Below are 22875 nucleotides of genomic sequence, written 5' to 3'. Positions count from 1 at the left end.
TCCATTAATTAGAACTGTAGTCACCAGATTTCATGATTTAAATTTTATTGTAACAATTAAATCTATTAAATAATGTATTAATAAATATAAAAATAAAAATTAGATATTACATTTCTTTACTATATGCTTTAAAAAAAAAAATTTATTTCCTCATTTGACTTCTTAAAGTAGTGTTTTTGTTGTCAATGGATAGTGATATCGTCATTTGCTATTAATGTAAAATAAAATAGAGTTTAATAAGTCTAGTTGTTGTATATGTTTATACTAAAGGTAATCTAATCAATTACTATTATAACAATACTGATAAAAACGCGTAATATTTCAAACTTAATATATGTATATTAGAATTAAGATAAATTAAATATTCCTTTTTTTCTTCTGAATAGGTTAGAAAAGGTTTACAAATTCATTTATCAAATTTTGTATAATTTAATAAAATGTATTTATAACAGTATTTCTCATCGTACATTTTAAATGATATGGTATTCTCTTTTAAAAAAAATTAGAACAGAAGAAGATTAATGAAGGAGATTAGTGAAAAAAAAAAGAAAAATTAGAATATGCAATTTTGATGTTAAGTTGAATACAAACATACAGTTTTAGCTGTATTTAAAATTGTATTTAAAACCATTTTCGAATTGTTGTGTATGTTACTGTTACACTTAAAAAGTCGATTTATGTTACATTATTTTTCATAATTGCATTATTTTTATCATGTCAGCCACAAAATGTATTAATTTTGTTGCGATTCTTTTAATATTTGTCTTTAAGATTAAGATTGTTTTTATTAGAAGTTGATATAGAATATAGAATATATATACTCATATATGCAAAAAACATTAATTCTTTTAAGTAGGCCATGGAAAAGTGGTTTTGATTTTACAATATGAAGTTTAAAATACATCGAAATTATTAAGTCTTATATAATCTTTATATATGATTGTCATACAAAAAAGTCTTTAAATAATAAAATAATTATTAATAACTAATAGTATAGTCTGATGTATCACTATTTACCCATCTTTTATTATATACTGCCAAAAGTAAAAAAATTAATGCCTAATGTATGTAATTTGTTATACAAATACATCGTCTAACCTGAAATATATAAAGAAGGAAAATAGATGTATTATTGTTTTGTCTTAAATTTTATAGTTTTAAAATACACAACTTATAATATACTATAATTATATTTTTATGATGTAAAATGCATTTCATATGCTTCTTAAGAAATACTATGTTGTCAAACATACGTATTCTACAAAAACAAAGCTATAAATATGTTACACAAATGACTGTAAGAGATGCATTAAATGCAGCTCTTGACGAAGAATTAGCACGAGACGAAAATGTATTTATTTTGGGAGAAGAAGTTGCACAATATGATGGTGCTTATAAAGTAACAAGAGGTCTTTGGAAAAAATATGGTGACAAAAGATTAATTGATACACCTATAACAGAAGCTGGATTTTGTGGTTTAGCCATCGGAGCAGCACTTGCTGGTCTAAGACCAATATGTGAACTTATGACATTTAATTTTTCAATGCAAGCTATTGATCGAATAGTAAATGCTGCTGCTAAAAATCTTTACATGTCTGCAGGAAGGTATCCTGTACCTATTGTATTTCGTGGTCCAAATGGTAATGCTAAAGGTTTAGCAGCACAACATTCTCAGTGTTTTGGAGGATGGTACATGAGCATACCTGGTTTAAAAGTTATGTCACCAACAACTTGTGAAGATTATAGGGGTAGTTTAAAAGCTGCTGTTCGAGATCCTGATCCTGTTGTAATTTTAGAAAGTGAAGTTTTATATAATGTTCAATTTCCTGTATCAGATGAAGCTATGGATAAAGATTTTGTTATACCCATTGGTAAAGCTAAAATTGAAAAACCTGGTAAAGATATTACTTTAACTGCACATGGTCAAGCTACCTTGTATACAATGCAAGCAGCAGAAATTCTGGCAGGAGAAGGAATAGAAGCAGAAGTGATTAATTTACGTTCTCTTAGACCAATAGATTGGGATACAATTTTTAAATCTATTACAAAAACCCACAGACTTATGAGTGTTGAATTAGGTTGGCCTATATGTGGAGTAGGCTCTGAGATTGTAGCAACAATAATGGAAAACCCAATATTTTTCCAACTTGATGCACCAGCAGTCCGTTGCACTGGTATTGATGTACCTATGCCATATGCAGAAAATATTGAATATGAATGTACACCAAAAGATCATCATATTGTAGATTATGCTAAAAAAGTTTGTGGTGTAAAAATATAACTTTGTTACATGTCTGAGAAAAATTGTATAATTTTTTATATGATAAAATTTTTTTGTACAATAAAATATATTTATAGTGATAAGCCAAAGCTGAAAAAGTATATATAAATGCAATAGTATCGCAATTATATAGAATTGAATATGCAGAATAAAATCACGCTTTTGTAATCTGAAAAATGATTTTAAAATAGACACATGTATATTATATCTTTAAAAATTATATTCTTATTTAATGACTCTTAGTTATTAGGGTACTGATAGCAAGTGAATAATTGCATTACTAAGTTGAATTTTAAAAAATTCTTGCATCGTGTAGCTTACTAAAAAAAAAAATTCATTTGAAAATTTCAATATGTATGTGTCTAATGCTGATTTCAGAATATTTAAGTTCGATGCTGTACTGATGACCTTCAGGATATTGAATGTTGAAATATGTTGGTGATCATACTGATTGCTGTACAAATTAAGTTCATTTATAACTTGGCTTCTTAGGTAGGTCATATTTATAACAATATTACTATATTATAATTAAACAGAAAATAATTTTAATTAAAAATGTAATTTTTATATTTGGTAGTTTATAAATTAGTATATTGAAAACTAATGTAATAAAAATAAAGGAAAATAAGGAAAAATATTTGATAAATAGAAAATATATAATAAATTATGAGAATTAGAAAAAGGTCATTAACATAATGTAATTTAAATATTTGTTTTTAGCCACACACTCTTATAATATAACAATTATGAGTTTGAGAGAAAGGAATACGTTACATAATACGTTTGAAATCTTTCTGTCTACATATAGTGAGAGAATGCCTATCAGAGAAATTAATTTATATTGACAACTGGAAAAGGATTTAAATTGAACTTTAATAGAAGAGGTATAATTAATGCAATATTAAATCAAAATATTGCTATGTGCTGTAATAGAATGTATGAAGCACGAAGGAAAGTTTTTTGGTTTGCAATAATTAGTAGGATAATAGTTTTAATCTTACAATTCTTTTTTAATTTTATATGCCCTGATCACAATGCAGATGCATTTAAAGCTCCTACTGATAATTCTGAACAAATTTCATTATATGACAGTATAGTAACATTTCTATTTAGTGGTCTTGCACGATGGGATGGTGAATACTTTTTGCATATTGCAAAATATGGTTATACATATGAGAACACATTGGCCTTCTATCCATTGTATCCTATGTTACTTCGGATTATTTCTGTTCCTATAAGAAAAATATTCTTTGTATTAAATGTTCATAGTTCTATACTTATTACAGCTATGTTAGTTAATATTATATGTTTTGTAAAATCTGCTGTTATATTTTATGATCTTAGTAAGGCAGTGTTAAAATCAACAAGTGTAGCTTATAAAGCAGCAATATTGTACTGCATAAACCCAGCTACCATATTCTTTTCAGCTGTTTATTCAGAATCTTTATTTGCGTACTTATCATATTACAGTATGTTAAGATCCATTAAATTAGATCCATATGTATCTTTTCCAATAGGTTTATCCATTCTTACAAGATCTAATGGAATGGTTAATATTGGTTTCCCTATATATTATCAATTGCAAAATTTGTTACATACTTATACAGAAAAAAATGTAAACTTTTCATTACGAACACTCTGTCAATTTATTTCTAAAATAGGTACATTAAAAATATTTTGTCTAATGTTTAATACAATAATTATATCAATAATTCCATTTATTTTGTTACAAACATATAATTATCTTATGTTTTGTACTCCTAATTTAAATCTAACATTTATTCCTGAACATATTACTAATTTTAGTATAGTTAACAATTTAGTGCTGCCTGGTAATAGTAATGTAGAATGGTGCCATTCAAAAATTCCAATGGCATATTCTTACATACAAAAAAGATATTGGAATGTAGGATTTCTGAATTACTATGAAATAAAACAAATACCAAACTTTATTTTAGCATTTCCAATATTGTATATTATGATTAGATGTATAAAGGAATATTTTTTTGAACATAAGAAGTATTTTTATACATTGGGATTTATTAAAGTTATTGGAAATAATGTAGAAACTGAAAGAAAAAAGTATCCAACTGAAATGTTAGTATTTGTTATTCATGGTTTATTTTTAACTATCTTCTGTATTCTATTTGTACACATTCAAGTAAGCACCCGTTTAATAAGTTCAGCAAGTCCATTGATATATTGGCATTGTGCTTTGTCAATGTGTTATTTATGTCCTAATAATGATAATAATTTATACGATGATAAGGAAAATGTATTTTCTAAGTGGAAAGTATTTTTTTTAACAAAGAAGAAATATACTTTAAAGGATAAACTTATATTTTCCTATTTTCTAGGATATGGAGTTGTAGGTTGTTTTATGTTCTCAAACTTTTTACCATGGACATAATTTTATATATGCACATATTGTAAGAAGATTATATAGTTAATTTATAAATTTACAATGAATGTATATACAAAAAATGTAAAATGTCACTATATGAAAGATGTTGCTTCATTCTATAATGAAATATAAGATTTAATGTACATTATTATATTATCAAATACATACTTTATTTAACATGAGATTTTTTATGTTTAAGAATTTCAATTGGTGTCAAGTATAATATTTGTGCACAATCAGGACATTCATATGCTTGTGCATTAGGTTTACGTTTAATATTGTCATGTTTTTCAACATCTTTTATATCTTCTTTAACACAGGATTGTTGGTGTTGTAATTTTTCTATGCTTGTTAGAATTCCTTGCATGTCACAATTTGAACAATGCCATTGTGTTACTAAAATTTCTGTAGAAAGTTGATCACTCCATTCTGTTTCTTTCACACTAAAAAGAAATTATACTTTTTGGTTACTTTATATTATTCTGTTTTGTTATAAAAATATATTATTAATTTACCAATTATATGTAATAGTGTTTGTTACGCGAACTCCTCCTTTAATTGAGTTGGGTATTACTACAAAATCTGATTGAAAAGGGTTTGGATCTATCAATGTACTGTTTTCACCACATCCCACATATATTGTTTTAAGATCAGCCGGTAAAAGCCGTTTTAGTGTATATGGAACAGTAGTATGCATATATTCAATTAAATCCTGAGTAAGTGTGTACTCAAATTCACTGAAATCCTGATTTTCATCATTGCTGGTACTTGAATCTGTAAAATATTAATGTATTACTTTTTAGAATATAATATGGAAATTACAACATAAATACATTTATAATATTACATATTAACTTAATATTTCTTACATGTTTCATTTAATACCTTGTAATTGTTGATTTAATAAGAAATCCCATTTATGTCGTAATTTGGTAGCTTTCATCAATAAAATCTGACCACTATCAGGTATAGGAAATTTTAATTCTAACCAGGAATCACATATTATTCTATAAAAAATAAACAGATATTGATTCAATAAAGATTTTTTTTTCAATTTCATTATATATAATATGTACATACATTGAAAATGTACTATTTGTGTCGATTTCACGTGTAAATAAAAGTAATGTTTGTGCAGCAGGCATTCTAAGTGTATTTACTAGATAAGGCTTTGTTGTCTCCAAAAGAGATCTGTTAAATTAATATATGATCAAAGTATAAGTTTTCTTATGCTATCTTAAAATATTATTAAAAGAACTTACAAATATGTTAATATTGTATGTTTTGGACTAACGGCAGTTTTACTTTTAAAACCTGGTATTGATACAATATCAGCTTCCTCCAATTGCAATACTTGAGGATGATTTCCAAAGAAACTCATTGGGTGTAAAGCAATATATGGTTTTGCTTTTGTATGAAACAGTTGCTCGTTTGTTGTCTGCAAAAGTTCATATTATGTAACGACGAATAATTAATTTATTTTAAATATATACGATAATATTATTACCTTACAATAATTAAATTCATCAGCACATGCAAATTGTGGATATAAACCACTGCAGAGTATTAATTTTAACATTGTTAAATCTTTATAGCTACATGCAGTGGCTGCTGTTAATAGATTTTGAACTTGATTTGGATCATTTTTCATTCGAAATTCGATATCTTTTATGTCAATTTCACCATCATCATGATCATTATCTTCTAATTGAATATCAAATGATTCTAGTTTTAATTGTTTTCGCTTTCTAGGTTCACTTTGTTTGTAGGTTCTTTTTAATGATTTTAAAAGTTTAAGCTCTCCATGTCTTATAGCGCGTTCTGCACTGGACATAGAAGAATTTGGTTCTGGGAGACTTCTCAGTAATTTGCAATCCTGTTAGTTAGAAGCAATTAATTTTTAAATAAAGTTTGATAAGCTAATATTAGAAAATTAATAATTTACCTGAAGTAATTCCTTAAACTGCGCTCTCAATTTTGTCATTTCATAAAATCTCTGTTCCTCTAAACCTCTTCTTTTGCACCATTTTCTACTACTGTTACCACTACCTCTGGATTCTTGAGAACTTTGTTGTTTTACTTCTAACCATTCTCTAAATGCATTTAGTAATGTTATTGGATCGCCATGATCAGATTCCAATTTTTTCCTAGATGTCTTCAGAATTATTTTTCAAGATTATTGTTTTTTACATATAAAAAATGTATAAATTACATTTTATTACCTCGCATTCTGAATCCCTATATGCTCTATTTGTAAATGGTGTTTGTATGCTTAAGGCAGCAGCTAATGACAAGACCGGTTCTACTTGGTGAAAAATAGAACCCATTATTAACATTTTCCCTATTGTTATATCAACAGGTAAGCGTGCAAGTGTTTTTCCAATACATGTTATTTTTTCATTATCCGTTAGCGCACCCTGTAGATTGGAAATATTATTTTATTTATATTAATCATACTCGCATGTATAGATTATTATGTGACTTATATAAGTATATTAACATGTTCTTTCAAAGATAATATAGAATTTTCAATGTTTTCTGGTGAAGGTGGTTCTATGAATGGGAATTTTCGCGCATCTGGAAGTCCCATTGCAATCATTTGTAGAAGTAAGGAATCTAAAGGTACACGTTGTAATTCAGGAGTTGAGTATTTTTCCAAAGACATATATTCTTCTTCAGAGTATAATCTATAAAAAAAATTGTTTATAATTTAAGATCCTAGTACATTAAATCATGAGAATATTACGAAATATATATTCTAGTTTAATAATTGATTGTGATACCTATAACATACTCCAGGTCCAGTTCTACCAGCTCTTCCTTTCCGTTGTTCTGCGCTAGCTTTACTAATCCAAAATTCTTTGAGTCGTTGCATTTTGCATGATGGGTCATAACTCATTTCTTTTACTTTTCCACTGTCAGCAACAAATCTTATTCCATCTATAGTAATAGAAGTTTCAGCAATGTTAGTAGATACAATACACTTTCTCACTCCTTCAGGAGCAAAATCAAATACCTTTAAAAAAGAAAATATGACATCAGTTATATCAGGATTATAAACATGAATTTTTTAAAGCAAACATGTAAAAAATTTTACTTTATCTTGCTCACTAATAGCTAGAGTGCTGTGAAGTGCTAAGATAATCCAATTATTTTTTTTTTGACTATATTCTTTTGCTGCATCTACAACTGCAGTAATTTCACTCATTCCACTTAAAAATATTAATAAATCGCCTTTTTCTTCAGCTGAAAATATCAATTATTACTATGATACAAATGACTATTCTTTTTTTTTATAAGAAAGTAAAATCTTCTACCTGGATATTTTTGATCAATCATTTGCATTATTTGTATATAAGGACTTGGATTGAATCTATCATTTTTATATCGAATATCTTCTATAGTAACAGGCCTGTACAGTAACTGAATAGGATACAACCTTCCAGGAACCTATAAATTAGTTAATTACATACTATCATAATATCATTCTTAATGGGTTTGTCAGTTAAATGATTATAAATATACCTGTATTACTTTAACATTTTCTTTTGAAAAATAATTATTAAAAAGTTCAATATTAATTGTAGCAGACATGAGTACTAATTTTAGATCTTGCCTTTGATTAATAATACATTTCATAATACCAAGAAGAAAATCTCCATGTAGGTGACGTTCATGCACCTCATCCAAAACAATTACATCATAAGGTAATAATTCAAATTCTCCAGATAACTATGGAAAACATACAATATATCAGATATATATTACAATTATAACATTTAACATGTAAACTATATTACTAGACATTTATTATAGTCTTATTGTTACCTGTCTTAACAAAAGACCTTCTGTTATAAATGTAATTTTGGTATTTTGATTTCTTTGCTTTTCAAAACGAATTTGGTAACCAACATCATTGCAGTTTTCTGTTAATGTTTCAAAAGCAACACGTTTTGCTAAAGATATACAAGCTATTCTTCTTGGTTGTGTACAAGCTATAAAAAGTATTTTTTTAGTATAACATAATATTTCTTGAAAAGTTATAGTTTGTTCAATATAATATTTGTAATCTTAAATATAAGACTTATATTGTACGTACCAATTTTTTGAAAACCTGCTGCATATAAGTATTGAGGCACTTGAGTGGATTTTCCACAACCAGTATCACCAGCTATTATAACTACCTGTTCCTGTTTTATTGTTTCAATAATTTCATGTTTATATTGATAAACTGGTAGATTTACTTGTGATTTCCTGAGCTTTTTTAGCTTGGCAAATTTTTCTTTTTGCTTAAAGTCTAAATATAAAATAATTATGTTCTGAAACTTCAATAAGCGTTCTTTTGTTAATGCTTTAACTGGCACTACACGTGCAAATAATTCATTAAAATTATAACTTAATTTGAAATTTATGCAATGTAATTTGTGGTATGTTTCTGGCACACCGATAGTATTTAGTGAAAAATTAGGTAAAATATCTGGAGTTCTTAGTTTTTTCTGTACAGTTTCATATTTATTAACAAATTTCCAAAAATCATCAGTATCCTGGATTACATTTAAATTTCCTGAGAATATTTTATTCAATTCATGCTTATATTTACTAAAATAAAAGTCTTCGGTATTCTTATTAGTGATTTCTTGAGAAAAATCACTTTTTTGGTCTAAAATCCCTTTTTTGTCATAATCTGTACTGTATGGTAATTTTGAATCGTATTTACTTTTCTTTTGTTCATCATCATATTGATATTTACGCCTAAATTTATTATTAGATTTGTATCGTGAACTCATATTTTAATTAAGAAAAGCAGCGTTTTAAATTGTCTCGTGTAACATAACCTTAGCAGTACGTTTATAATATTTCATTATATTTGTGATACCAGTTAATATTAATTCTACTTATTATTTATTACAGCTTTACTAGTGGAAACTTTTTATACAAATGTAGGTTATATCGATTTTTATTTGATTTTTTATACTACAAGATATTTACATAGTCGACTCTCTTAGAACATAGAACTTAGGTTTTAAAACACAATCTACATTTTTCTATGAAACACTTCCTCTTTACAGCTTATATTTTTTGTTTTATTATATGAGCGAAGTTTGTTTAAATTAATATATTTACATCTTTTATGATTTAGCAATTTTTTATCTACTTGTCTCAGAGAAAGCCACTGGTTCATTGCATTCATTATATTGATATTTAACACTTGTCGGTAATAATACGAAATCAATACTAATAAATTTAATTCTTTAATTATCTTAATTTTTTTCCTTAAAATTAAGTTATATAAATATAAGAAATCAAAAGCATATACATAAATACGTATAATTTAAATAGTATTTTCAGTACCTCTCTTGTATTAAAAACTTTTGAAAAATTAAACTTTTTCTGTTTCAATTTCTAAAATACCTATGATTCTATCTATATAATTATGGTATCTAAAATACCATAATTCTGATTGCAAATGTGATTGTTATGTAATACTATCAATCACGTTTTTAATATTTATATAATCAAATAAATGTTCATAATCCTTTCTAACGGGTCGTCGAAAATTGATTAAATAATAAATTGTACTTATTTTAAAATATTAACGTGTAAAGGAAAATATCTTTGCAAATATATTTAGTATTATAAGGATACAGAAAAATATGTAATGTAATAGTATAAAAATCGAAAGTATTTATCTTAATTAGTCTTAATTTAGTATTAAAAAAATATAAATATAAGTATATATATATACATTATACAAGGTAGTTATATCATAATCTTATATAGAAATAGTATTTATGTCGTACGTTTACAAGTTTACAAAATAACGTTTAAAAATACTTGTCATTTTATAAATATACATTTGTGCTAAAATAACATAATTATATACTTATTGAAGAGCGTATTTTTATACTTTCGCTATTTAAAGAAACTATTCTGAGTAGTTAAATAAAGAATGTAAGAATATATCGCAGAAGGTTATCAATATCAAATAAAACTGCGATCGCTGCCGTCTCCACCTATGGATCGCTTCCGGCCAATGCTACTTTACGCGTTCTCTATGCTGTGTCATTTATCATTGACGGCCGTTGCTGAATCTCGATACCACGGTATACCACGGTAGTTAGTGACAGATAATAACGAAGTCACGGGTCTCGATACGATGCCCATTTTCAGACGCGAGAACCATCGAATTTTCCCGATAATCAATTTTCGAGTGAGAGGAACTCGTGATCGCGTTCGTATCTCTCGAGTCGGTTGACCTTATCACGCTTGCCAGATTAGCGTCAATCGTTTTGATGAGTGTTGCTGCCAGTGTCAGTCAGCAGTGAACATATTCCGTGCATCGTGTAGAAAATGATGGTCACCGTGGTCCAGGCGAAGCTCGCGTCGATGATCATCATCGGCGTTGGCAGCTTTGTCGTTGGTGTTGCACCGGTGTGTTTTGTTTCACGCGTGAGATATCTTCAACAGAAGCTCCTTCTCTCTTGCACACTTTGTTTTGGTGGTGGCGTTCTGTTCGCAACTTCTATTCTGCATATGTTACCGGAAACACGGGAATCTATGTCTCAACACGCAGAACTACTTTTTTCATGCGGATTTCTTCTCTTGTATCTTATAGACGAATGTGTCCATTATTTTTGGGGCAGTGAAGACCAGCATGTTCCGCAGGAACATCGTTACGAAAACTCGAACTGGAATAATGGAAACCAGCCGTACGTATATAAGTACATGCACGATTCTGTTTAATATATCGTGATAATCAAAGATTACTTGTTTAAGAAAAGGATTATGGAGTATTCTATAGCGATACGATGATTAATGGCACTTTGATATCGGAATGGAATTTTTTATATTTAGTTGTAGTGTTGCAACGACGAATTATGTTTACAAGCACTATTTCAAGTTGCTGACATGTCATCTAGAATGTAAAAATTAATGGACAATAGACCGATACACAGAGTAATAGATCACAAATTGAAGATTTTACATGTCATTTCTTTTTATATGTCTGTTTCTTGTTATTCAGAAAATTAATTTTGATTTTACTTTTCTAGATTACATATACATATACCTATAGCAGTATATTGATATAGTATGTATATATTTAATTATATATTGATAAATATTAATATATTAGTACATATATAACATCGTATATAATTCTACGTTAAATAATGTGAAGAGTTTCTTGATCAAGTTTACGAAAGTTTATCAATTAAATAGATAAAATTTGTTATCTGCTACCTTACAAACTATCTTCTGTCTCATCTACTTAACTTTGATTCTTTTCCAAAAATGAAGGTTTCAATATACTTGTCAACAGTGACGTTTAATATTTGAGCAATTTTATCTGTTGCAGAATAATAGCAGTTTATTTTAACCGGTTTATAAGATTTCTATTTCTAAAATGGCAACTTACATTTAACTCTTGTACTTAACTAGTTGATTATTTCGTCTGCAGCTTGAATGAATCAGCCGATAGTAAGTAATCCTATGTTTAATCCTAGATCGTCTAATAATACACTCCGTGTCTTTGTAAATAACTGATAATGGAAGAGGAGCAGGAACGTGGTGAGAAGTAGAAACGATACGTTCTTGCGCTTGTCTTCTGATAACTGTGTAATTCTTTTGTTATTTTAATATTATTGGTCGCTTTGGTGTGAAAAATCGGCATAATCTTTGTATGCGGAAAATCGAACGTTAATACGAAGATTGAACACTAAATCAGAAAGATTGATTTATCATTTGATTATCATTGCGATAGGTTGGGTATATATATGTGGATAAATCGAAATGGGTTTAAAATTGGTATGGATCATTTTTTTTACATTTTTATAATATATATATCATAAACAGCAATTTTGCCTTTTTTCATAATTAAATGAATTACAATAAAATAAATAGGAATTTTCTATCAAAATGCGTATGTATACTTTCTTTTTGTATTTGATGAGATCAATTGAATTACTTCGATATGATACTAATCAAATGCAATACAATTAAAAGATATTAACACGAGATTATCTTTCATTACTGATACCGTCTGTTTTTTTCCAAGCTTGATATAAGAACCGTTCGCGCGAAGACTAAACTGATTTACGTCGACAGATTGGCTGGCACTTTAGAATTCATCGTGGGAGATATTAATGTTCCAAATATTACTCAACTACGAATTTAATTAAAGAATGTCCATGATGTTACAAGATATAATTACGGTAAAATGAATATAATAAACGTGGTTCAGAATAATACCGTGGCCATAGTCTGCTGGTATAAAACGAAATTCGCACAGCGTATAAAACGTCTCGAGCTGTTACATCTTTTCTAGCGATGATAGATTGAATTACCAGCTGGGATCAATTGAAATTTCATTTGTGCTAGTTGCATCAAAGTCGACTGATGAACCGGCCATTCGTACGTAAAGTGAAAGTCAATTGTGAAAATGGATTTGTGGATTTACAGGGAGCGATGCCGGAGTCACTCGCATCAAGTGAGCTATACCACGGGCACGCGGACTGTCAGAGGCGTCCCCAATGCCGACTTTAATACGTCTTATCAGACGAGTCTAGATGGAAACGGAATGATCAGCAACTGGGAACGCGAAGGTTACGGAGCGGTGCAATTTACACCGACCGCGCCATGTCATTATAACAACGAAGAGACGTTTTTATGCCATGGCAATCATTCAGAGCCGTGTTCAGATTCCAATACCAACATCATGGGACTTTTATTGGCGCTCACGGTCCATGCTGTCCTCGAAGGACTGGCGGTTGGCCTGCAAAAGGCTACGTCCGAAGTGTGTAATGCTTCCAAATAGCGTAAACGTGATATGGACGATACGATATGGCGATAAACTCAATATATCTGGATATCTGTGCATTTATGGGGAATATAATTTTTGCATAATCTTTGATTACAGGTATTTTTGTTAGTTGGAGCAGTAGCTTCCCATAAGTTCGTCGTTGGATTCTGTTTAGGATTAGAATTAGCCGGAGCTAATAATACTCTTTTTAGGCTCGTACTAGCAATCTTTGTATTCTCCGCTGGATCTGCAGTTGGTATAGGCATCGGAATGTTAACATTCAAAGTGAGTAAGAGATTTACGTCTATTTAACTTGGTTCTAATATAAAATCAATATGGTTCTTCGACCTATGCTTAATCCAATTTCATACAAATTATATTTGTCGTATATCTAAATATTTAATAAAAATCGAAAAAATGATTTGAGAGCTAAGAGTTTGATCAATTTTAATTTTGGAATAATATTAATAATTTAAGTTTAATCGTTCTAATTTCTGAAAAAGATTAATTCTAATTAAACTGATTTAGTTGATTGAAAAATGAATGCAAGAGGGTTAAATCGTAGGAATAGAAAACAGTAATTTGCGTAATGATTTGTGTAGATGCAGAATAAGTGGACAGACGTAGCTGTACCGATTCTTCAAGGTTTAGCAGGTGGAACGTTATTGTACGTAACGGTTAGCGAAATCTTGCCAAGAGAGAGGGCGAGATGGCACAGAAATCTGCGACGATCCGCCGGCGTTTTGCAGCTCTTGTCCGTGATTCTTGGCTTCGTCGTTATTTACCTTTTGAATAACTACGTGGCAACGTGAATTTACAATTCTACTTTTAGCTATTTGATAGAATAAATTGTTTAACAAACGAAATTCAACAGTAGCGTATTAAGAACTACAAGGGAAGAAAAATATTACGCGAGCTTCTCTGAAATAAATTTACCCGAGAAGCTATCTTTATTCAGGTTTAAATACAAGTTTCACGTACACGGAATATCGTGACGAGAAAGAGATACAGAGAGCTGGAGCAATTGAATGAGGAGAGACAAAAGAGGAAAGATAACGCCCTTTAAAATATTGTATAAAAATAGAATGTTGCAACGAAATCGATAAAATGTTTTAATTCTCGTTTGTTCTATTTTTTTACACGTTCACAGTTTGTTGTTTAAAGAGTATAGGATACAAGTTACAGTACCTGCAGCTTGGATGTTTGCGATGAGTTTATGAAAGGATTTCCAGAATTATATAGGACAGAATTTTTATTTTTTATAAAGTAAAATTACGTGTAGTTTTATCAAGTTGGTGTTTACCAAATATTATAGGCGCGAAATTGAAGTTCATTCGTCAAGTTACCATACAAAATACAATTATTTTTGTATCGCGTTTTTTCATTAATTTTCATAAAAATGAATCATCGAAATCAACAACAATAAGAATAATACGAATTACTAATTACATCGTGTAAACAGGTAATGAATACAATTAGTGAAATAGATTATTAGCATATTCGCTCGTCAATAATCACCTAGCAATTCGTTAATGTTAACGATTACAATCGTTATTATAGCGTGAATAAAATCTACCATTACTTTTATTTTTATACGTATACTTCCGCTTTATATAGCGAGAATGTTTGAGTAAGCGGAGGATCGAGGGGAAAAGTAATAAAATCTATGTCATGAGATCTGCAGCTTCAGCCCATAATTACATGTACACTACCGTTTATAAATATCAGGACACTTACAGAAACTAAGATAAACATAAAAAGAGATATTTATTTAGAGATAGCTTATGTAAAAATCTAGGCTACGAATTGCCAATATTTTTTAATCATATTCACAAAACTATGATTTTGCGCTGAATTTACAAATTATTAATCTTCGTTTGCATATCAACGGAATCTCACGTAATTCAATATTTAGCCGAGTGGCGTAGGAATTAACTTACCGCAAGTTACGCCACCGATCAACTCGGCTATCCTCCTCTAACTATGTAACGCGCACCCTAATCTACGTTACAGTAAGCATTTACCATCGCGTTCATTAGCATCAAGTTGTTGCTGATTCCTTGGCAAGATTAGCACAATCGATTCGATTAACGTGTCTACGACACGACGAACAACGTACAAGATTTTACGCGATAACAAACGTGACAACGAGAGCTCTGTACATCCAACGAAGCTTTGAACGAATCGAAAGACGTATCTCTGTCATCATCAAACGCAACGACGCGACGCATTGAACGCGAATTGTGAATTATTCGGTCTGTCACCACAGAGATTGGGAAAGTGACGTATCTTTATTAGCATCGTTGTCATTTCCCCTTTCGTCAGAAGCTACCCCATTGACAGAATTTGACTAATCGTTCGTTTTCATCTTTTCCTTTATCCACTTGATCTGTCCCATTTCGTATCTTTTTTTATTTATTCTTTTACGCTTGTTTGAAAAGTGGCGTGAAAATATCGTATTATATTCGTTTTTATATAATTGATTTTATTTTGAAACATGCAGGTTGCTTTTTTAATACCTTTCTCTTTTACGCTTGTTCGTTTTGATCAATTACTTGCAGCTGTATCATAAGTATCATCGAAGTTACAAGTTGGTTTTATAAATTTTCGAAAACATTAATCTGCTTTAAAAATTGTCTTTCAATTGTAATATAACGGATAATCGACCGTTTAACTATTTCTATGATCTCTGCGAATAAGTGCATAAAACACGCTGCTTGCAGCTTATACGTATGTATATACATTTCCAGATTGGTTTCAAACTTTACCAATATAATCATTAATAATCATTATGGTGCCAATGAAATTTTAAAACGTGATATATTCGTAAAACGCGTTTATAAATGTTCGAATATTTCCCACGAATCGTCGCAAGTAAACCGTTCGATATCTTCGATAACAACTTCTCTGAACAAACGAAAGTTTATCCAAAATTCCCCTTATCGAAAGTATAATCCGCAGGAGAGTAAAACTGTTGGAGGAATTTTCTTGAAACTTCTCGAAATCTTTTATGCGGCTCACGCGGAGGGAGCACGAACGTTCTATCGACTTTAAATTCCCTAATAAAGGATCGAAACGCGAGTTCTGGCGATAGCGTGGTAAGCAAGACGATGACAGTGAACTTGATCCGATCTGATATCATCGAGTATCAAGAAACCGTGCTTATCTTTCGCTATAGTGTCCCAACTTTCTGCTTCTGCCCGTGAGAGAAATCAATGCATTTTGTCGGCGAAGAAATAAACGGAGCTCGTGCATTGAATATATTTGCGATCGGCCGACTACAAAAACATCGAAGGACCAGCAATTACATGGAAATGAAATTTCGATGTTATCGTCGTTGGTTTTGCTGGGATTTAGTTTGGAGTTTGAAGTGGTCGTTTCGAAGCTTTCACCGATCCTCGTTCGATTCGTCTTGAACGCATTACGGTTCGCTGTTTATTCCCTTCGAGTTCAGCGTTCATGAATTTTGCAATGAGATGGTGTGATAGAAGATCGAACTTCTTTTAATATAAAAACGCTTTTGTGAAATTGCATCGTTTCATTGAAGAAAATAGGCATTACAAAATTACGCTCTTACTCGTTGATCATCGTTATCTGTTTCTTCTTTTCTTTACTTTTTTATTCCTACGTATCTTTGAAATTTGCTAGGAGAAAGTAGTGTAATGTCGACCAATGTTAATTCTATTCCGTACAGTACAGTACAATACGGTTGCGTATTATTTACTTTATCAATTTGAATAATTTTTGTACATGATCTGAGACATTAAACGGAATAATATCTGGTTTTTCGGATAATTAATTATTCTAGGCCACGTCGTCGGCATTAAAGCTAGACATTCGCAACAGGAAATATAAAAGGAATTGCAGGAATGGCAGGAAAAAGTTCGTGATATTTTCGATTTATTTATCAGAGGCTTTGATTATGAGATACATTTTTAATAAACATTTACCAACATTCCTTTCATCAGTTCGTGTACATCGCAAAAAAAAGCAGATATTTATCGATGCTAATATGGATGAGATTAATGTGTACCCTGGTAAATATTGACCAGCATGAAATACACCGTCCAATGTGCAAATTCTAAATCGGTTTACCCAGTTTCAACTGCGACGTATAATTTTCAACGAATCATTAATAAATACCCATACACGTTAAAAACACATTCCGTAAATACGTTTATCAAAGAGTAGAGATTATTAAAGAGTGGTTAATTCAAATTGAAATAGCGAATATTTTGAATAAAAAAAATCGAACTGCAGCGGACAAAAATTGGAGATGGTAGAAAGTGTATTCGTTCGCTTCGTTGAAGGAAATTCGTTCCTGTTATTAGCTCCTCGATCGAGAACATATTTTACGACAAATAGAAAACGTAGTACTCTCGTTCTACTCTCTTTCCACTTTTCTTTCCTTCCTTCCTTTTTTCTTCGCCGATCGAGGCAATTTCTTGGCCACCGAACGCGTAAAAGAATTCCACAGACTTCTTCCGGTAATAAACCAACTAATAGAAAACTTCATTCCACCAAGGCAGAACGATCGGTGCGATTTAAAATTAGCCGGTCGCTTTTAACTGGAACAAGATAAATCCCTTCCCCGGGCGGAAGTAACGAACGCGATTACGAGAGGGAAGATAAAACGAACCACTTAGGGCACGAATGTATTCCAAGAAAGTGCTGGATTCAAGTAACTCGCTAATGGATTAAATTCTCCGACGTAATTTCACGTTCTAAACAATCGATGCGCGGGGAAAGATCCCGTCATGGGAAACAGGCCAGCGAGACAGGGAAAGAAAACGTTCAAACCGACTCTATAATCGCGCTGCAATTACCGTCAGGCAGTGGACTCACGAATTTTTCGTGAAAGAACGCCCGTGAAAGGACAGCCCGCCTCCATTTCGTAAATTGCACGACGAATGGAGAACTTCGTGCTTGAAACGCCGACGGATAATTAAGACTTGTTTGTAACTGTTAACAGTCCAGAATAAAAAGTTCTAAAAAAAAAAAAAAAAGAAAAGAAAAGAAGGAAATAAAAAAAGAAAAATTGTCGAGAGAAATGATACGACGTTATTTATGCACGTTGCCATTGTTCTTCCCTCGCGGAAATTAATATGGAAGAAACACAGCCGGAAATTCGAAGTCTTTGCGACAAAATGTAAAAGTGCTTTCGCTGCAATTGTAGTTGTTAAGACGTAGAGAAGGTTTACGCTTGGCCAAGTTCCGTGATAGTTCCGACGATATATGTATTTTAAATTCTTAATGTCTTACGAACGCTGTGAGAGTAGTTATGCGTCATCTTCCTGCTCGGTAAGAAGTAAAAATGCGCTTTAATGGACCAGCTAGTTGCGTAGACGTGTTAACGATTCAAGGGTGATTACGATATGATAAGTAGCGATCTAAAATCTTTAAAGGATCTTAGTAGTTTTATAGAAGAATTAAGTAAATGTAAAGTTAATTAAAAACTCGAGTCGATATAATGTTTAAAAGAGCAGTTCATATAGAAGGATTTTCTACGCGTAATGAAAAGAAAAGTTATATTCTTAATCCCTTGTAATTCCCATTTTGATATTGAAATTATTTTAACTTCTTCGATTACATTCAAGTGAAACACCAAGAATGATATAGCTTGTAATACTTTTCTAAAAGATAAAAAAAAAAAAAAAAAAGAAAAAGAAAGTACAGCAACTGCCTGTAACAAATAAAACAAATTAATATTTCTGTAAAGTATGCAGCAAACAGGCTACATATTAGTATTTAAAAGCTTGAATCGTATGATTATTCGATAAATCTGAAACCTTAATCTGTTATTTCCTATTACTGTAGATTGTATTGCCCAATAAAACAATGACGTGCAACCAGATTTGTATTTATAGAAAAACAAAATGAAGAGAAAATGGAAAGCTGCAATTTTTCAAGGTTTTAATAGGAGTTGGGAAAGGTTATGTATATGGCTTTCGAGCTTATCCGTTCCATTAACGGCGTTGAAAAGCAGCAATAAAATAAATGGAGCATTGCCCTGCGAGAAACAAATCGGGATTTAGACCTTTTCATGCTTTTCAATTCACACGGGAAAGCTCATTAATTTTATCCGTTTCTCCGGTGACTTTCTATCGTGAACAATTTGAGCTTGGAAAATATTATTCAAATTCGTACAAATGTTTAAAAACTAATTAAATATCTTAAGATACTATGTAAAATTGTTGTTTTTCTTTTTGGTGCTCTTTTACACGAGTTTCTTGCTAAATATTTGGTGCAAATAAACGAATATTTACTTCATGGCTATTTATTCTCCAAACAGAATAATTTCGGCAGTTTGTATAATGAAAATAAGCAACGAGTATTATTACATTCCGCAAATTATTAATTTACAGTACGATTGTTCCATTAAAAAGAAAAATAAATGATTATCTGAACTTAAGAAATATCGTTTATCAATAAAACAATGCAGAATGCACAATGAAAACTTCGATTAAAGTTGCTTCGATGAACTATAAATATCCTGTGGTTCTATTAAAAAGATACAATATCGAAATTTATTGTTTGTAAAGCAACAACCATAAATGAAATATCGTCCTTCGAAATTGAGCACAACCAGCAGGCTATCGAACACACACTTGGCGTAATTCATCGTATCACGTGTTGCATTACAATAGCAACATGTATTCACTTTGTAAAAATTGTTAGTAATCAACTTAATAAAATCTCGTCAGCTTAACACGTTCATTAAGGTTTCAATTTTCATCGAATGCTGCATTGTAAAAGATAATATATTTGAATATAATAGCTATCTATATATCGTAAAATTTTACGTATGCCTGTTATGAATCATTATACAAATTTTTTCCACATTTTCATGGATAGTGGTTCATGTCCGAATTGTATTAATTTTCCAGAATAAATCATTCTACATCGAAGGATTATAATTGAACTGTGAATTTTTATACGTTTATATGAAACGTAAAGGAGTAAAAGTTCATAAAATGCGAACAATGTGTTCATAAAAATATTAATTCGCATAAAAACCTACAGCCTAATTATGACGAATGTAAATGACTTAGAATATTATTATGTTCGTGGTAAAATGGAATTTCGGCAAATAGAAATCCTCCTATAGCTACAGCAATATTTTAATTAAATAACTATATTTTGATATCTACCATCTTAATAATAAAGTTCTTACGTAAATTTACGTAATTCTAGAAGGCAATCACTTGAAAAAAAATAACGAAAAGAAATTGAGAAATTTCTATCACGCTTCGACTACCTATAACAACAGCCGTCAAAGGAGTGATAGATCTTTAGCTATCGGGATTCATTTTTCATCAGACTTCATTCGAATAATGCGTCACTGCCCTGGGATATTAATCATTGCTTCTGCAAAATTTTGTAAAGATTTCATGCCTCTTACTATGTTAACATAATAACTGATTTAATGTGCTCGATAAAAGACTAAAGGAACTACCGCGTTGTATTTCTTTTTTTTAAACTATGTCTATAAAGATATTAAGTAGTCTAGTTGTGATTATAACCGAAATAAGATTCTCATCTTATTTTCCGCGCGAGACTTTCGATTTTCCAACGGTATCTTTTTTTTTATTCGAATCATTAACTCGTTCTCGTGTACGTAATTCGATGTCCCAGTAAATATAGCAGATACTGAAGCGTGCACTTCACGAGCCCTTAACTCTTACTTTCTTTCAGCAAAGTTATTGATCAACCTGGCATCGTTTCATTAACTTTAAAAATAACCCTGTGAAAATAAATATTAAGAGTAACGAAGAGGATCAGAGCACGCACTCTTCTTCCGCTGATCGATTTGTTATATTGTTCCTGAAAAATTAATCTCACGAATCAGGCTATAGGATGTAACTTCTCTCAAGTATAGGTCGAGTTCCGTGAAACTTGCTACCATTATCTTTCTAATCACCGTGTAATCATTCAGAGTTATTGCGTCTTATAAAATATTATGTTATACAATATTTTGTAAACAAATGTATTTAACATCAGTAGTATAATTATATATATTTGACAACAGTTATTGTAAGTAAGACAATTGACAAAAGTTATTCGCCAGCAAGTATAATTATTCACAAATCTTCGATCTCGCAACTTTTTTTTCACGAGTTGACATTCTTTCGTGTTTTGTTCAATATAATCGCAAATTGTCTCTCAGCGATTGTTTCCAAGGTATAAAAAGAATGCACGAATAAAAAATAAAATAAAATAACGAAAAAGAAGACACTCCGATAATGTCTAATTTCAACTGAGCTAAACAAAATCATTTTATCATAATTACCGCGCTACAATTTGACTTGTTTGTACTTGATTTGCTATCTTCTTCTCAGTTTTGATTCATAGAAATTAAAAAGTACCTGGATGAGTAACAAGAAATTCGGTTTATTCTTAGATTTTTAAGGGTCAATGATTAAAATATTCTTTCATTAATCGCGTAGTTGTATAACCATGGTGGTGTGGCCTTTCATTATTCCCAATATCGGGAAATATTTATGGGCATTCATCGGAGTACGAAAGTGATAACCCTCCCTTGAATTTTCTCACGTCTCTCACTTTCGAGAGATATATGCTCTGCCCTCGCTTTAACTCGCCTCTATTTCTATCTATCTCACTTTGTCCTTTTCACATTTCCTCTGATTACCACCTGAATTTCATTCCGTATCCCCTCCCTTCTGCCCACGTGTCCAGTGATCTATTTTATTTACCCATAAGTGAGAATAATTTCTCCGATGCACGAACAGTTTGTACGGACGTCTTGAAATTTATAAAAGCCTATTATATCTGTCAAAATCGCAATCAGGGGGTAAGTGGGTGCATATAATGAGATCTTTATGAGAAAACATAGTTTTCTTCAGAAAGTTATCGAATAGTTGTTGATTAAATTGAATAGGAAAATTTGTATATTTCCATTGGGGAATAACGTGAGTCATGGTTTTTTATTTTATTATTGCGATTAAAATTCGTCATACAGTCAACCGTACTACAGAAATTGTATTTTTATCTACTTCGGGACTAAATATCCGTTTTCGTCGTCTTCTTAAATGTTCCAGAAATATTCATTGCCATCACGTTAATATTATTATATTTTTACAGAGTATTATTTTTATTTCTTTTATCAGTATTTGCCGTATATTTTGAAAAGATTTATATTCTTCGACTTTAGTTGTCGTATTGCTTTAAAAGAGGGAAAAGTTAAATAAAATATTTTGAAGAATAGGCACCGTTCGTCTTGATACTTTATATGACATGTAACCAGCTAATATATCAGTAATTTTACTAAAATAAAATAAAAAAAAAAAGAAAGAAAGAGACGCATGTAATTTAAAATCCACAATTCACACGAAGCATTGAAATTCTATTAAGAATAAAAGGTATTCTACA

At 30.5% G+C, this 22875-nt stretch overlaps 3 protein-coding genes across 7 annotated transcripts; 2 read left to right on the top strand and 1 right to left on the bottom strand.

The window, feature by feature from the left end:
- Positions 1–117: 117 nt before the first annotated feature.
- LOC122568096 (pyruvate dehydrogenase E1 component subunit beta, mitochondrial-like) lies at positions 118–4842 on the top strand. 4 transcript variants are annotated; one of them, XM_043727454.1, is made up of 3 exons: positions 118–270; positions 2660–2773; positions 3002–4842. In XM_043727454.1, exon 3 carries the CDS (start codon positions 3201–3203, stop codon positions 4689–4691), a length of 1491 nt encoding a protein of 496 aa, XP_043583389.1. In that variant the 5' UTR covers positions 118–270; positions 2660–2773; positions 3002–3200; the 3' UTR covers positions 4692–4842. The 4 variants fall into 4 exon arrangements, with proteins under 4 accessions (XP_043583389.1, XP_043583391.1, XP_043583392.1 ...); XM_043727456.1 differs by having other exon boundaries at positions 387–2773; positions 3002–3350; XM_043727457.1 differs by having other exon boundaries at positions 118–2174; positions 3002–3350.
- LOC122568095 (probable ATP-dependent RNA helicase DHX34) lies at positions 4839–10102 on the bottom strand. Of its 2 annotated transcripts, XM_043727451.1 has the most exons (15): positions 8785–10098; positions 8514–8680; positions 8211–8417; positions 8003–8135; positions 7783–7931; positions 7469–7701; positions 7186–7372; positions 6908–7102; positions 6631–6840; positions 6193–6561; positions 5948–6123; positions 5766–5876; positions 5571–5692; positions 5201–5459; positions 4839–5128 (listed from the first exon to the last, which is right to left on the bottom strand). In XM_043727451.1, the coding sequence occupies exons 1-15, from the start codon at positions 9470–9472 to the stop codon at positions 4855–4857; spliced, it is 3480 nt and encodes a 1159-aa protein (XP_043583386.1). In that variant the 5' UTR covers positions 9473–10098; the 3' UTR covers positions 4839–4854. The 2 variants fall into 2 exon arrangements, with proteins under 2 accessions (XP_043583386.1, XP_043583388.1); XM_043727453.1 differs by lacking the exon at positions 4839–5128 and having other exon boundaries at positions 5321–5459; positions 5555–5692; positions 8785–10102.
- A 443-nt stretch (positions 10103–10545) lies between these two features.
- LOC122568097 (zinc transporter ZIP3-like) lies at positions 10546–14606 on the top strand. Its single transcript, XM_043727458.1, has 4 exons — positions 10546–11395; positions 13146–13479; positions 13603–13770; positions 14088–14606. Exons 1-4 carry the CDS (start codon positions 11037–11039, stop codon positions 14295–14297), a joined length of 1071 nt encoding a protein of 356 aa, XP_043583393.1. The 5' UTR covers positions 10546–11036; the 3' UTR covers positions 14298–14606.
- Positions 14607–22875: the final 8269 nt, after the last annotated feature.

The sequence above is a fragment of the Bombus pyrosoma genome, linkage group LG6 (assembly GCF_014825855.1).
Source record: "Bombus pyrosoma isolate SC7728 linkage group LG6, ASM1482585v1, whole genome shotgun sequence".
NCBI lineage: Eukaryota > Metazoa > Arthropoda > Insecta > Hymenoptera > Apidae > Bombus > Bombus pyrosoma.
Note: the sequence above shows the minus strand (reverse complement) of the source record. Positions and strands in the feature narration are given on the sequence as shown.